Genomic DNA, 12,854 nt, shown 5'->3' with positions numbered 1-12,854 from the left:
AAAGCAAAAAACGAAATGGCAATTTTTCATACAACGAATGAAAAACTAGTTCTGGCACAAATCAATCTTATTATTCCCAAAAAAAATAGCAATACAATATTCTTGTGGTTCTGATTCCTCTGAAGGGTCCTCCAGCAACCAAGTTGCTGAATTGAGCTGTCAAAATTTTCAATGAGAAATACCCACAAAGAGTGGTCTTCATTTCTTTTCTTATGTCTTCATTTCTTTTCTTATGTCTTCCTTCAATTCTCTATTTGTTAATGGATCCTTGGATTTGTTCCAGGGTTTTCCCCTTTGTTTCAGGTACCATCACAATCACAAACAATACAGCCAGACAATTGATTGCTGCATACAGAATGAAGGTACCTGAAAATCACATACAAGTAAATTGTTGAGAATCATACCCACAACCAGTAACATGACAGTGCTGTATCTGAAAAACTCTATTTATGTACTTAGCTTTCAAAACAGAAGAATTGTAATACCCATGTAATCAGCTTTCTTTATAATTTTACTCTACTAAATATGACTCCTCATAATAGAATAAGAAAAGAAAATGCTGATTCTATTTACCATAAGTGCTCCAACTCATAAGATAGTTGAAAGTGTAGGAACACAACCATGCACCAAACCAGTTCACTAAAGTTGCTAAGCTTCCAGCCTGTCCTTTAATATTTATAGGGAATATCTGCAGCAAATAGAAATTTCTTTAGATTGGGTGACATGATCAATCATGGACAGATAAATGAGTAAATCTTGCAAAGTGTATATACCTCAGACATGATAACCCATGGAACTGCTCCCATTCCTATTGAAAAGGATCCTATGAAGACCTGAATCCAGACACTAATTGTTAAAGAATGCAAGGAGAAAAATTGCAAACTTAGATTTAAAGAGAGGCCAAAATGTGTGGATAATATGTTTCAACAAGGTTAATAAATTACCAGTATGCCTGTTACAGCAAGTATGGGAGAAGCCTCGGTTGCCCATCCATGAACCTGGTTCACAGAGAGGTTTCGTGTCATATATATTATTGTTGGACAAACCTAAACAGAGAGATGTTTGAGGATTACCTTCAGAAAGAATGAAATGGCAGTCAGGACGCAGCCAAGTACCAACCCTGATGCAGAAGTCTAGAGTAAAATGGAAAAAGTTAAACCTTCCACATATGAATAGAAATTTGTCTCAGAAAATTCTCAGAACTAAGACTGAAGTGCACTAATTAGTCTAATTTACCAAAATTAGAGGCTTTCTTCCTGCTTTATCCATTACGGCTGCACCAAGGCCAGTAACCACAACCTGTAAAACAGAACCACATCAAGATGCTCCTAATGAGGAGAAATTAAAAAAATTCCAAGAGCTGTCTCAGTAAGAATTTAGAACCTGAAGAATAGCGTAGGTTATAGTCCCGACACTTGAAGAAAATCCTGAGATGGTTCAAATAGAATATTTTCATTTCAATTGTAGAACAAGATTGTCTGCTTTAAGTGAACAATTCAATTTGCACTCAGGAAGATGAAATATAAAGAGAGTCATTGAAGTTGTAGATACTAAAAATATAGATTATAGTAGTGTCATAAACTCAGAATGCCAAGCTATTCTTTATTAAAGTAGGGTCTTTGTACCTGCTTGCACAAAAATATCGCTGACATAGAAACAAACCCCGTTGATTCCCCCCAGTTGTTGACAGACCATCAACCCAACTGCAATCTGATAAAAAAAAAATAACAATATTAAGAATAGCAAAGAAACATGAACTCAAAGCAAAGAAAGATAAATCATAAATCTGACTATACAAATGGTGTAGAGAGAAGCTATTACAATGAGTGAGCGCAGGTATCTCCTTTGAAACAAATCCAGCAATTTGGCTTTAGGGAGCCGGTCAAGAGTTGTTATATAATCCTGTCAAGGTACATGGTATTCTTTACATAAATGAACTTTCAATTGCTCTAACATATTGTCAATGTGGGTTAAGAGGTGGAGCTCAGGAGTTGGAGATAAGAACCTGGATTTCTGCTGCCTCATCAGATACATCGGCATCTTTGCCACGAAGTTTCTGCAGTGCAACTTCAAAATCTTTATGGCGTCCTGCCTTTGCCTGCGTTCATGGTGAGGCCATAACCTATGTCTTCATTTTGTTGAATGTAGCCATTAAATAAAAAAAAAAATCAAGAAAAGTAATTTCTTACCAACCATCTTGGAGACTCAGGAATGAAAAAGAGACCGAAAAGAGTCACAGCACATGGAACAAGTCCTGCAATCACCACACACATGAGCCCTCTGCCACTCTATTCAATAGCATAGGGTATTCGAGTTACAAGCACAACTTGTCTAAGAAACTCACCTATTAATGCTAAAGTCCTCCAACTTACAACTATCCCAATTATGAAGGAAATAGACACTCCAGCAACGATCATTAACTGTAAAATAAAAAATTAAAGGAAAAAAAATAAGAAGTTAGATATGATGCAAAACCGTATAGTTTGTTTGTGAGATAATTGGTATAATCTGTTGGCTCTTGCTTGCATTTCTTATTACTTGTTTACCTGATTTAAGGCAGTTAGTCTTCCACGAAGTTGTTTGGGTGCAATTTCAGCTACGAAAACAGGTACCTTATCATCCATCCAATATTGCATCAAACTTTGTTAATAACATGTATTGAAATGATACTTATCTCAGGAATAAAATGTTAAGTACTTTCATTCTTATTGTGGTCTCACAGATTACTCAAATTATAGAGGGTAACAACTCACCACATATGAAAAGGCTCCCATTCCATATCCGGTTGCCAGTCTCCCAATGTCCAGAGGCACAGGCCCCTTTAATAGACATAAGATAGAGAATATGAATAAGGTCACCTTGAGGATAATATTTGTTTAGTAGGTAAAAGCACAGAGAAATTTCAAGAGAAATAATACAAACCTGGGAAAAGTAAATAGCAAGCCAACCTGCAACACAGAAAGCACAGGACATTCTCATGGCCTGCATACAATTTCACAGTGAAAATATGGTTAGATATTGAATATGAATGGCAACAGAATTAATTTACTGCTAAACTTTCTGAATAAGTGGTGTGTCCTATATATTCAACAAAATTTCCCAATTCTTACCCCTTTTCGACCAAGAAAATCAGCAATGGGACCAATTGTGATAGCACCTATCATTGCACCAAATGTCAAAATGGAGCCAAACACTGAATACTGCATACAGATCAGGAAGAGAGAAAAGTTGTCAAGATCAAAATTAAAAGGTTGTTCTTTAACATTTAAAGTAACATCCAGCAAGTTAATTGAAAGAAAATTTGCTAACTTATATGCTGAATGTTTACCCAATTCCTTCAAAACCTTCTCCCATTTTACTCTCAACACTCTAATTCAGTTCAGGAATTAATTTTTATTTTTGTTTCTTGAATCCAAAACTTTTCACTCTATGTGAGTCTGCTTCACTATAGCACCTCAGACATTGAAAGCAATGGCTCGAAAGCATGAATTCAATGAAAGTAAATAGTGCCACAATGCAAACTCTTAGTCATACGCTACAATATCATATACGGATTTCTACTCATGAACTTACATATCCCAAGGAAAAAGCTCTGATAGAAATATTGACAGAACAGTTATATAGGTGTTCTAATCACTTGCATACCTCTCCTAATGATAAATCGAGATCTGCCCTGATGGCAGACTGAGTAGGTGATGAATAACCCACCTGGAAGCCACACAAGAGTGTCAAAACAAATTCACAAAACCATATCAAAACAATTTGCTTGTCCAAAGATCACAATTTTGCTGCTGCATCAATGAAAAGAACAAAGAGAAAAAATCCAAATGCATAGTAAGCACTTACACAGCATCCAAATTCATAAGAGCCACAAACTGCAACAAATGTGCTGAGGTAAACCATCCATTGGCTTTCATGAGCTGATCCTTCTTCAACAGCCCTCCTTACGAGTGGTTCTCTTATGTTCTGTCCCCCAGCATTCTCTGGATCCTCTCTGATGGCCATGTCTGCCTGATTATACACACCTCCCCACTATCTCTCTATGAATGTTTTATAAATGGCAAAGAGAAGCAGATAAAAAGAGATGGGTACTGTGAGCAAGCAACTATGAAATAACGGAAACTAAGAAAATCTCTTTTTCTCTTAAACTCCTGAGAGGACAATATGCCATGAGGGTTGTTAAAATTTTTCTACTAAAGTATTAAAGTATGTTCCTTTTTGAACTTCCAAGTTTGATCTACAATTCTACACTGCCTTTTCTTACTGATAGAGCTTGTCAGCTTGATTTAATTTTAATAAAAGAGATGGAAAGTTTTGACCGAAAAAGAAGAGCTGGAAAGTAGGCAATTTTTGTGCCCAGTTGGTTAAAACTTGACTTGCTCAAGTTTGCTATGATTGCTGGCTAGGCACTGTGTGCATCACAGCATTAGTTCAATAATAGAATATAATAATGTACCGAATTGAACGAATCTTTGTCGTTTTCTGACAAACAAATTAGGAAACAAAAACATATTTTCAGGTTTCACATAAACACGGAAGAATTGTAAAAAGGATAAAACATAAAAAGCAATCGTTTATGCTCTGTCTTTGAAGATTCTGGGGATTCTCAGATCCAAGAAAGTAGGTAAAATGGTTATTTATTAATGGCACGTGATTTTTTTTTCTTTTCACTAGAAGAGATTGGAAGAACATCAAGAACCACAGCTACTGGTCCCTCCATGTTCCCTCTCTCATTGCTGCTTTTGTGGGCACTTTCTTAATTCTTATTTTACTTAAAAATAATATTTATTTTTTCAAAAATTTGAGAGAAGAGACAGGATGTGACATGGGGAATTGGGGACAAGAGATCTGTACCTAGTAATTTAAGTGGCAGATCCGTGGAGTAGCTGCCAGTATATGATGATATGATCAACTTTTTTCTTTCTTTGTTCTTTGGTGGAAAATTTTTTTGGGTCCATTGATAAGAAAATCCAATTTTTCTAATAATTGCATTGATAGTTGTAAATCTCAAAATTATTGGTTTTGATTTACAATGTAATAATGGCAGATTGGTTGGTAAGAGAATTTACCATTGCCTTGTGATATTTATTGCAGTTACATTAAAGATTAAAAATAGCTTTTACTCATATTTTTGCAACAAGACTTTTCAATCATTTAAGATTGAACCACCATTCTTTAGCTACCACAAAGTTCACTTTTTTTTTTTTTTGAGTTCAAACAAAGTTCACTTTTGATTGTTAGTTTGAGCTCCCCTTCTTGGTTCTACATGAACAACATTAGAAAGCAAATCCAACTACAAAATAATTTATCAAGGCAACTTTTTATTGCATTCACCATTTTCACCTTCAATAGAAATAGAAACCTAGTTAACAGAGCTTTTGAGGCTCACATCTTTTTAATTTTCTATTCTGGTTAGATCCAACAATCATGGCCTATTGCAGCCTTTATTTAAGTTGGTTAGGATGTGAGCATCACATGCCCACGTTGTACTAGGGCTTCTTCACTTGTCTGTAACCCCAAAAATGAGATAGAGGCTCAAATTCAAATTAAACGACAGATTTATAAATCTGCATTTAATCTATTAAACTAGTACTTGCAGTCTTTCAGTCCATTTGGAACAGCTACTCAAACTTGAAAAGAAACTCTAAAGTCTAAACCAGTGAGTGATTGAAAATAAGAGAATCTGGTCCCAAGATATTGGCATGTGAACTGTGAAGCTGACTAATCATATTCATTTTTGAATAAATTGCATTTACAGAGACAGAGATCAAGCCCGGACTTAAAATAGTACAGGGCCAGCTATGAGATTGTTCACATCTCTGACAATAATTTCAACTATCAAAACTAGAAGGTTGATTAGCAAATATGATGAAAGCCATTAGATCCTACCTTGTCCTCCATTTTGTCTACATGACAATGATGCAAAGTACCAAGGGAGTGTCTTTTCCAATTCTGCCAAGTCAGGACCATTAGGAATTTTTTACAGGGAAATTTGAACTATCAAATACACAGTTCGGCATATATACCAACCAGTCCATGTTTAAATAACCAAGACCAAAGACAATGACCACCATCTCATGGACCAAAAAGAAAATTCCACATCTCAGTAAATATGCATGCACGGTATACACATAGAACTTTGAAGTTTTCTTAGGAAAAGGACATCACATCTCAACAAACATCACATTTAGCTGCAACTCCATCATCTTAATCACGGTGCCAACTATGATACAAGTGCAATATTTACATCTTTCTATTTATGTGTATTAGGGATCAAGTAACAAAGGAGAGTGGCAAGTCTGACAGCAAAAATGTGTAACGTGTTGTATTCTACTTAAATAAAGAATCAACTTTAATCATACATCTATTTATCTTTACAGTGGGGCATTTGGTCACAAATTTGGAAACCATAAAACTTGGACAACAAACAAATTGGGTGAGCATACCAATTAGTGGAATCTCTGTTAAAGAGTTGAAACTCCTCTCCAGTCCAGTTAATTAACTCGCAATCCTTCTGTTCTAGAACAGGAACTTTCCGCATCTTCCTTATGGTCAGAAGGGAGGCGACCTTCAAATGTATAAGTCTGGTAACCAGCTGAACTGGAGAGCTGATATGAGCCACTGCTGCTTGTAGATCTTTCAATATCATCAATCTCAGCCACAAGGGGAATTGGTCTTTCAGGGATTGAGGGAACTACCAAGTCTGTTTCCAACATTTTTACAACCTGATCCATTGTTGGCCTAGCATACAACTGTGGATGAGAACAAAGAACAGCAATTAATACATACTTCTCTAAAACTTCGGGTGCACCCTGCTCTGGCATACCATCTTCAACAACATCCAAAACTCTTCCCTTTCGCACCAATGACCATGCCCAATCAGTCACAAGGGAGGGCTGGTTATCATTGCTCACATGGAGCGCTTTCTTTCCACTCAAAAGCTCGAGAAGCACGACACCGAAGCTATACACGTCACTTTTCTCCGTCAACTGACCATACAATGCATACTCCGGAGCAAGATAACCCATTGTTCCAGCCACCCTGGTGCTCAAATGCGTCATTCCCTCAGGAGTAAACTTTGCAAGTCCAAAATCCGCCACCTTGGCCTCGAACGTCTCATCCAAAAGTATGTTATTAGCTTTAATATCTCTATGGATAATAGCTGGTTGAGCCCCATAATGCAAATAAGCCAATCCCCTTGCTGTCCCCAATGCAATCCTTTGACGAATTGGCCAACTAAGCTTGTTCTCAAAGGACCCGAACAAATGGTCATGAAGACTTCCATTCTTCATCAAATCACACACAATGATCCTCTGGTGACCCACTAAAGCAGTAGTTGCAGTACAATAACCTCTCAAAGCAACAAGATTCACATGCCTAACACTAGCAATCACCTCAACCTCGTGAGCGAAATTCGCATCACCAGCAGCCGAACAATTCTTGAACCTCTTCAATGCAACTTCAGACCCATCAGCCAAAATGCCCTTATACACATTTCCATAGCCTCCCCTCCCAATTATATTGTCCCTAGAGAAATTCTTAGTTGCCTTAACAATATCATCAAACTGAAACTTAACCAAAGTAGTACTTCCACTAATTGATTCTAAAGCAGAGCCCAAACCCCTCTCAATTTTATCATTATAATCCTTTTGCCTCTTCTTGAACTTAAATTGATCATACTTATGCCACAAGAACCAAACTCCACCAATTATAACCAACAACCCAATACCACAAGCAACCAAAACAACCAAAATCACAGTCTTTTTCTTCTTCTTACCGGAGCTCTGCGCCGAGAAATCAAGCGAGAACAAGCACTTGACGGTGCCGGTATCGGACGGTCCGTACTGGTTCGCGAAAGCCGCCGCGTAAATTGACGGGTAGGCCGTGCAATCGGAGACGTTACCGATTGAAGGGCCGGTCAAATACGAGGCCTGCAAGCTGGACAAGCTGGTGGTGCAAGAAGCGCAAGGCGAGCTGTTCTCGAGGGACTGGTTACAGTTGTTGACGACGTCGTTTAGCGCGGTCTTGCCCACTAAGGCTTCGAATTGGGCCTTGGTGGTGATGTTCATGCAGCCCTGGGAGATCCAGCTGGTCTCGAAGCCACAGGAGGCGCGAATGTCGAAATCTGGGACGAAGTCGGAGGCTAGGGCTTGGTAGTCGGCCCAGCAGGACTCGGACGTGTTGGGTGGGGGGACGAAGGACCCGGTGAGTTGGAGGAAGTGGGACTCGACGAGTCGGAGGCTCTGGAGGATGTACTGGCACTCAGTGTTGCGGTCGAACTTGGGTCGGGTAGAGCCCGGGTCGAACTCGCGGAGGATGGTGAAGTTGAGAGGGCATGGGACGGTGCCGTTTTGCTGGGACTGGGAGAGAGTTGGGGTGGGGGAGGAGGATAGGAATAGGAATAGTACTAGCACTATTTGGAGGATATAGAAAGAGGAGGACATTGGGGTTGGGATTAGGGTTTCATGGGAGTAAAGGGTGTGTTTGGAGGTGGAGAAGTTGAATAAGTGGTCTCTCAACTGCAACCACTGCTGCTAGACAGTCCAGTCCAGCCAGCCAGTTTGACAGTTGAGGAGTTGGAGAGGAGCTTAGAGAAGCTGTCGGGCACCTTCCTACAAAACCACCTAATCTTATCCCGGCCCATGTCTGTGTCTATTTGAGATTCAGCCGGCCCAAGCCCATCTCTCTCTCTCTCTCTCTCTCTCTCTCTCTCTCTCTCTCTCTCTCTCTCTCTCAATTCCAATTTACCGTATCAACTTTATTTCTATTAGTTAGATATATATTGTCAACTCATTCTCGGTTTTAAGTTTTAGAAATAGGAAAATGATTGGGTACTCAATTTTGTATTCATCATCAATTACATGAGTTTATGATGGGATTTACCATCTTTTTTCTTATGGTGAACCATATTATGCACTCATGTGATTGGTGATGAGTATAAAATAATACTCAAAGTTAAGTACCGAAGCTCTTAGAAATATGAATGTATGACATGCTATCAAAATTATGGTTTCCAAAAGTTGTGTTTGAACTTTGAACCTCCATCTCTCATTCTCATTAATGTGAGTGTGGAGTAGCATGGTTTGAAGTTGGATTTATTTTTGCTTATCATGGTGAGCATTACTATTATGATGGATGAGTGACATGTATTATTTAACTATTTTTTTGTGATATGTGTCGCTCATCTATCATAGTGGTAATGCTCACCACTATTTTTTTGTAATGAGCAAAAATAGACTCGTTTAAAGATTGATGTAGTTTTGCCTCTTTTGCTTGTATTGAAAAATTTGCCTAAAGCAGTCAATACAACTCTTGTTGTCCATGCATAGTTTGACAAAGTTGCGTATGACAATTTACATTCATCACAAGCTAATGAATCAGATATTATTGCCACGTTTTAAAACACTGCTTTTTGATTAATAATTAAATAAATTCTGTTTCGTTGAAAAGAAAAGTCAAGAGAGAGAGGGGCATTTATAAGGCATACTCCGTTAACCAAGTCCTTTCCAAAATTCCAAGTTTCTATTTTTTGATTGACAAGTGGTTTCCAAGTTTCTTATAATGACTTGTGAACGATTTATTCTATTTATCTTAATATATGCTCTCTCTCTCTCTCTCTCTCTCTCTCTCTCTCTCTCTCTCTCTCTCTCTCTCTCTACATACATATATATATATATATATATATATATCCCCAGCTTCCAACATATGCATAAACTATTTAGAGACAATAATAGAGTTAATGACAAAATTCAACAACTGTGTGCTGTGTTGTGTGCAGACTCCCACGTGCCAGTGTGTAAGTTTTTATATTCTAATAACGATTACGTTAGCCGTTACGAATCTTTTGTCGTTTGTAAATTTTCTACAAGTTAAGTACAAGTGTACAACCACCACACAATACATACTAGGGAAAAAATGATTTTGGTCTTTCTGTTTTACTCTAAAAATAGATTTGATTCATGTAGTTTTAAAATTTTACATTTGGTTCTTGTATTTCATTTGATTTGCAATCTTAGGACAAAAAAAACAGAACCCAAATTTTCAATTTGGCCATAAATTATCCATTTGTGTTCAAGAAAATTTTTGTAGGGAGATTAAAAAACTATCTTATGGGTTTTTTAAAATTAATTTCAAGTTTATTTTTGTATTTATTTGCTAAAAAAATTGACGCTCAAAAAATTTTGTAGAGTTTGAACTTTAAGTTTGAGATTTTATAGAATTTTTGTTTAAAAATCAAATTCAATATTACAGCATGATTTTCGGTTATTGTTGAATAAAACTTGCGAGTTTAAACAAGTTATTAGTTTCGATTTGAAAAAAAAAAAAATTATGTTTAGTGTAAAATGTCTTAAAACTGCAAACTATATAAAACATATTGACCTAATGCAAAATTTTGAAACCATAGAAACCAAATTTATTTTTAGGGTAAAACAGAGAGACCACAATTTTTTTTCCCCACTGTATACTATGTATAATATGGGCTATCTGTGCCGACAGCTCAATCACTCATAAGTGGGTGGTGGGTTATGCAACTAATATCGGCAATAGACAAGTCCTTTCGGCCCAACTCTGGGCTCTAATTCTATATTATTAGTCCAAAGCTAGTCCTTTCAGCCCAAATCACATAAGTAGAGGTGTCAATGGCCACCGTATATTACTTAAAGCACATTCATATGTTTCGTGTCATACTCGTGTTGTGTTTGATTACTTAAAAAACTTCAATTCAATCAAACTTATTTGTTTGTGTTCTGCTTGTGTTGACTCAGCCATATCTCATGTGCTGTGCTTTTACCACTATTTCACCTCTCTCTCTCTTATCAATATATTAATACGAAAGTAGCAAACAAAAGCTAAGTTAAAAAATATACATATATATTTTTGAAAGACAATGCAGGTAAGTGATATTGTCTCTGATCCACTCTCAAATTGAGTAGACGTGAAACTTTAGGACCCGTTTGGAAACCTGTATTTCATTAGGTAGATTTGAATTTAGAATCCTCTTCAATGTTTGGATTCAATTTAAAGAATGAATTTATATTTGGCTCAAATCCATAGATTTCAAATATTTTCTCAAATTTGATATTTGAAAGGGTGAGGCTATTCCGACCACCCTAAAATACTGAGTTAAACAACTTATGATTTTTTTTTCTCCATTTTTTTATATTTTACCCTTGCATTAAGAAAAAAAATAAAAATTCATATCTTTCTCTTCCTCTCTACCTCCCTCACCGAACCACTATGGGTGGCCAGCGCAACCCCACCCCCACCCAACCCAGCCACCAGACCACCATGGGTATGTCTCCCTTCCTCTCTCTTCCTTCCACCTTTTTCTCTTTATCCCTCCCTCACCGGACCACTATGTTTCCTTCTCTTTCTGCCTCCCTCCCTCTTTCACCGGACCACAATGGGTGGCCAGCGCAACCCCATAGACCTTCAGATCGGTGAAATGCATCAAGGATATAAACATTTAAAATGCCTTGAGCTACGAACTGAAATTCTCAAGGAACAACTTCAGATACCCTAAGACACGACTTGAGAAACTCTAGGGTATGACTTTAAAAATGTCAAAACATGACTTGAAATATCACTAGTTACAATTTAATATGCATCAAGAGTATAAATATTTAAAATGTCTCGAGCTACGAACTGAATTCTCGAGGAACGACTTGTGATGCCCTGAAGAACGACTTAAGATGTCCTAAGACACGACTTGAGAAACTCTAGGGTATGACTTTAAAAGTGTCAAAACATGACTTGAAATATCACTAGTTACAATTTAATATGCATCAAGGGTATAAATATTTAAAATGTCTCGAGCTACGAACTGAAATTCTGGAGGAGCGACTTGTGATGCCCTGAAGAACGACTTGAGATGTTCTAAGACACGACTTGAGAAACTCTAGGGTATGACTTTAAAAGTGTCAAAACATAACTTGGGTTATCATCAGGTACAATTTGAAATACATTAAGGATATAAACATTTAAAATTCTCAAGTAACGACTTGGGATGCCTTAAGGAACGACTTGAAATGCCCTGAGGCACGACTTGAGAAACTTTAGGGTATGACTTTAGAAGTGTCAAAACATGACTTGAGATGTCACTAGTTACAATTTGAAATGCATCAAGGGTATAAACATTTAAAATGCCTTGAGCTATGAACTAAAATTCTCAAAGAATGATTTGTGATGCCTTAAGGAACTACTTGAGATGCCCTAAGGCACAACTAGAAAAACTCTAGGGTATAACTTTAGAAGTGTCAAAACATGACTTGAGATGTCACTAGGTATAATTTGAAATGCATCAAGTATATAAACATTTTAAATTTTCAAGGAACGACTTAGGATGCCCTAAGAAACGACTTGGGATGCCCTAAGGCATAACTTGAGAAACTCAAGGGTGTGACTTTGGAAGCGTAAAAAATGACTTGGAATGTCACTAAGTACAATTTGCATCAAGGGTATAAACATTTAAAATGCATCGAGGTACGAACTAAAATTCTCAAGTAACGACTTAAGATGACTTAAAGAATGACTTGAGATGCCCTAAGGCACGACTTAAGAAACTCTAGGGTATAACTATAGAAGTGTCAAAACATGACTTGAAATGTCATTAAGTACAATTTCAAATGAATCAATGATTAAAAATTTTAAAATTCTAAAGGAACGACTTGGGATGCCCTAAGGAACGACTTGTGATGTCCTAAAGAACGACTTGAGATGCCCAAATGTACGACTTAAGAAACTCTATGGTATGACTTTAGAAGTGGTAAAACATGACTTGTGATGTCACTAGGTACAATTTGAAACACATCAAGGGTATAAACATTTAAAATATCTCGAGTTACGAGCTGAAA

The 12,854-nt window shown here is 37.1% G+C and overlaps 2 protein-coding genes across 2 annotated transcripts; both read right to left on the bottom strand.

The window, feature by feature from the left end:
- Positions 1 to 5: 5 nt before the first annotated feature.
- Positions 6 to 4,403, bottom strand: LOC147275681 (sugar transporter ERD6-like 7). The gene is made up of 18 exons (XM_086252822.1): positions 3,847 to 4,403; positions 3,646 to 3,708; positions 3,111 to 3,200; positions 2,923 to 2,982; positions 2,754 to 2,819; positions 2,547 to 2,612; positions 2,345 to 2,420; positions 2,190 to 2,254; positions 2,006 to 2,098; positions 1,822 to 1,902; positions 1,626 to 1,710; positions 1,384 to 1,427; positions 1,237 to 1,299; positions 1,074 to 1,133; positions 945 to 998; positions 774 to 833; positions 574 to 688; positions 6 to 366 (listed from the first exon to the last, which is right to left on the bottom strand). The coding sequence occupies exons 1-18, from the start codon at positions 4,003 to 4,005 to the stop codon at positions 251 to 253; spliced, it is 1,416 nt and encodes a 471-aa protein (XP_086108948.1). The 5' UTR covers positions 4,006 to 4,403; the 3' UTR covers positions 6 to 250.
- Positions 4,404 to 6,138: 1,735 nt separating this feature from the next.
- Positions 6,139 to 8,660, bottom strand: RKF3 (receptor-like kinase in in flowers 3). The gene has a single exon (XM_086252821.1). It carries the CDS (start codon positions 8,442 to 8,444, stop codon positions 6,495 to 6,497), a length of 1,950 nt encoding a protein of 649 aa, XP_086108947.1. The 5' UTR covers positions 8,445 to 8,660; the 3' UTR covers positions 6,139 to 6,494.
- Between the last annotated feature and the right edge of the window lie 4,194 nt (positions 8,661 to 12,854).

This window comes from Dryas octopetala, chromosome 8 (assembly GCF_963921425.1).
Source record: "Dryas octopetala chromosome 8, drDryOcto1.1, whole genome shotgun sequence".
NCBI lineage: Eukaryota > Viridiplantae > Streptophyta > Magnoliopsida > Rosales > Rosaceae > Dryas > Dryas octopetala.
Note: the sequence above shows the minus strand (reverse complement) of the source record. Positions and strands in the feature narration are given on the sequence as shown.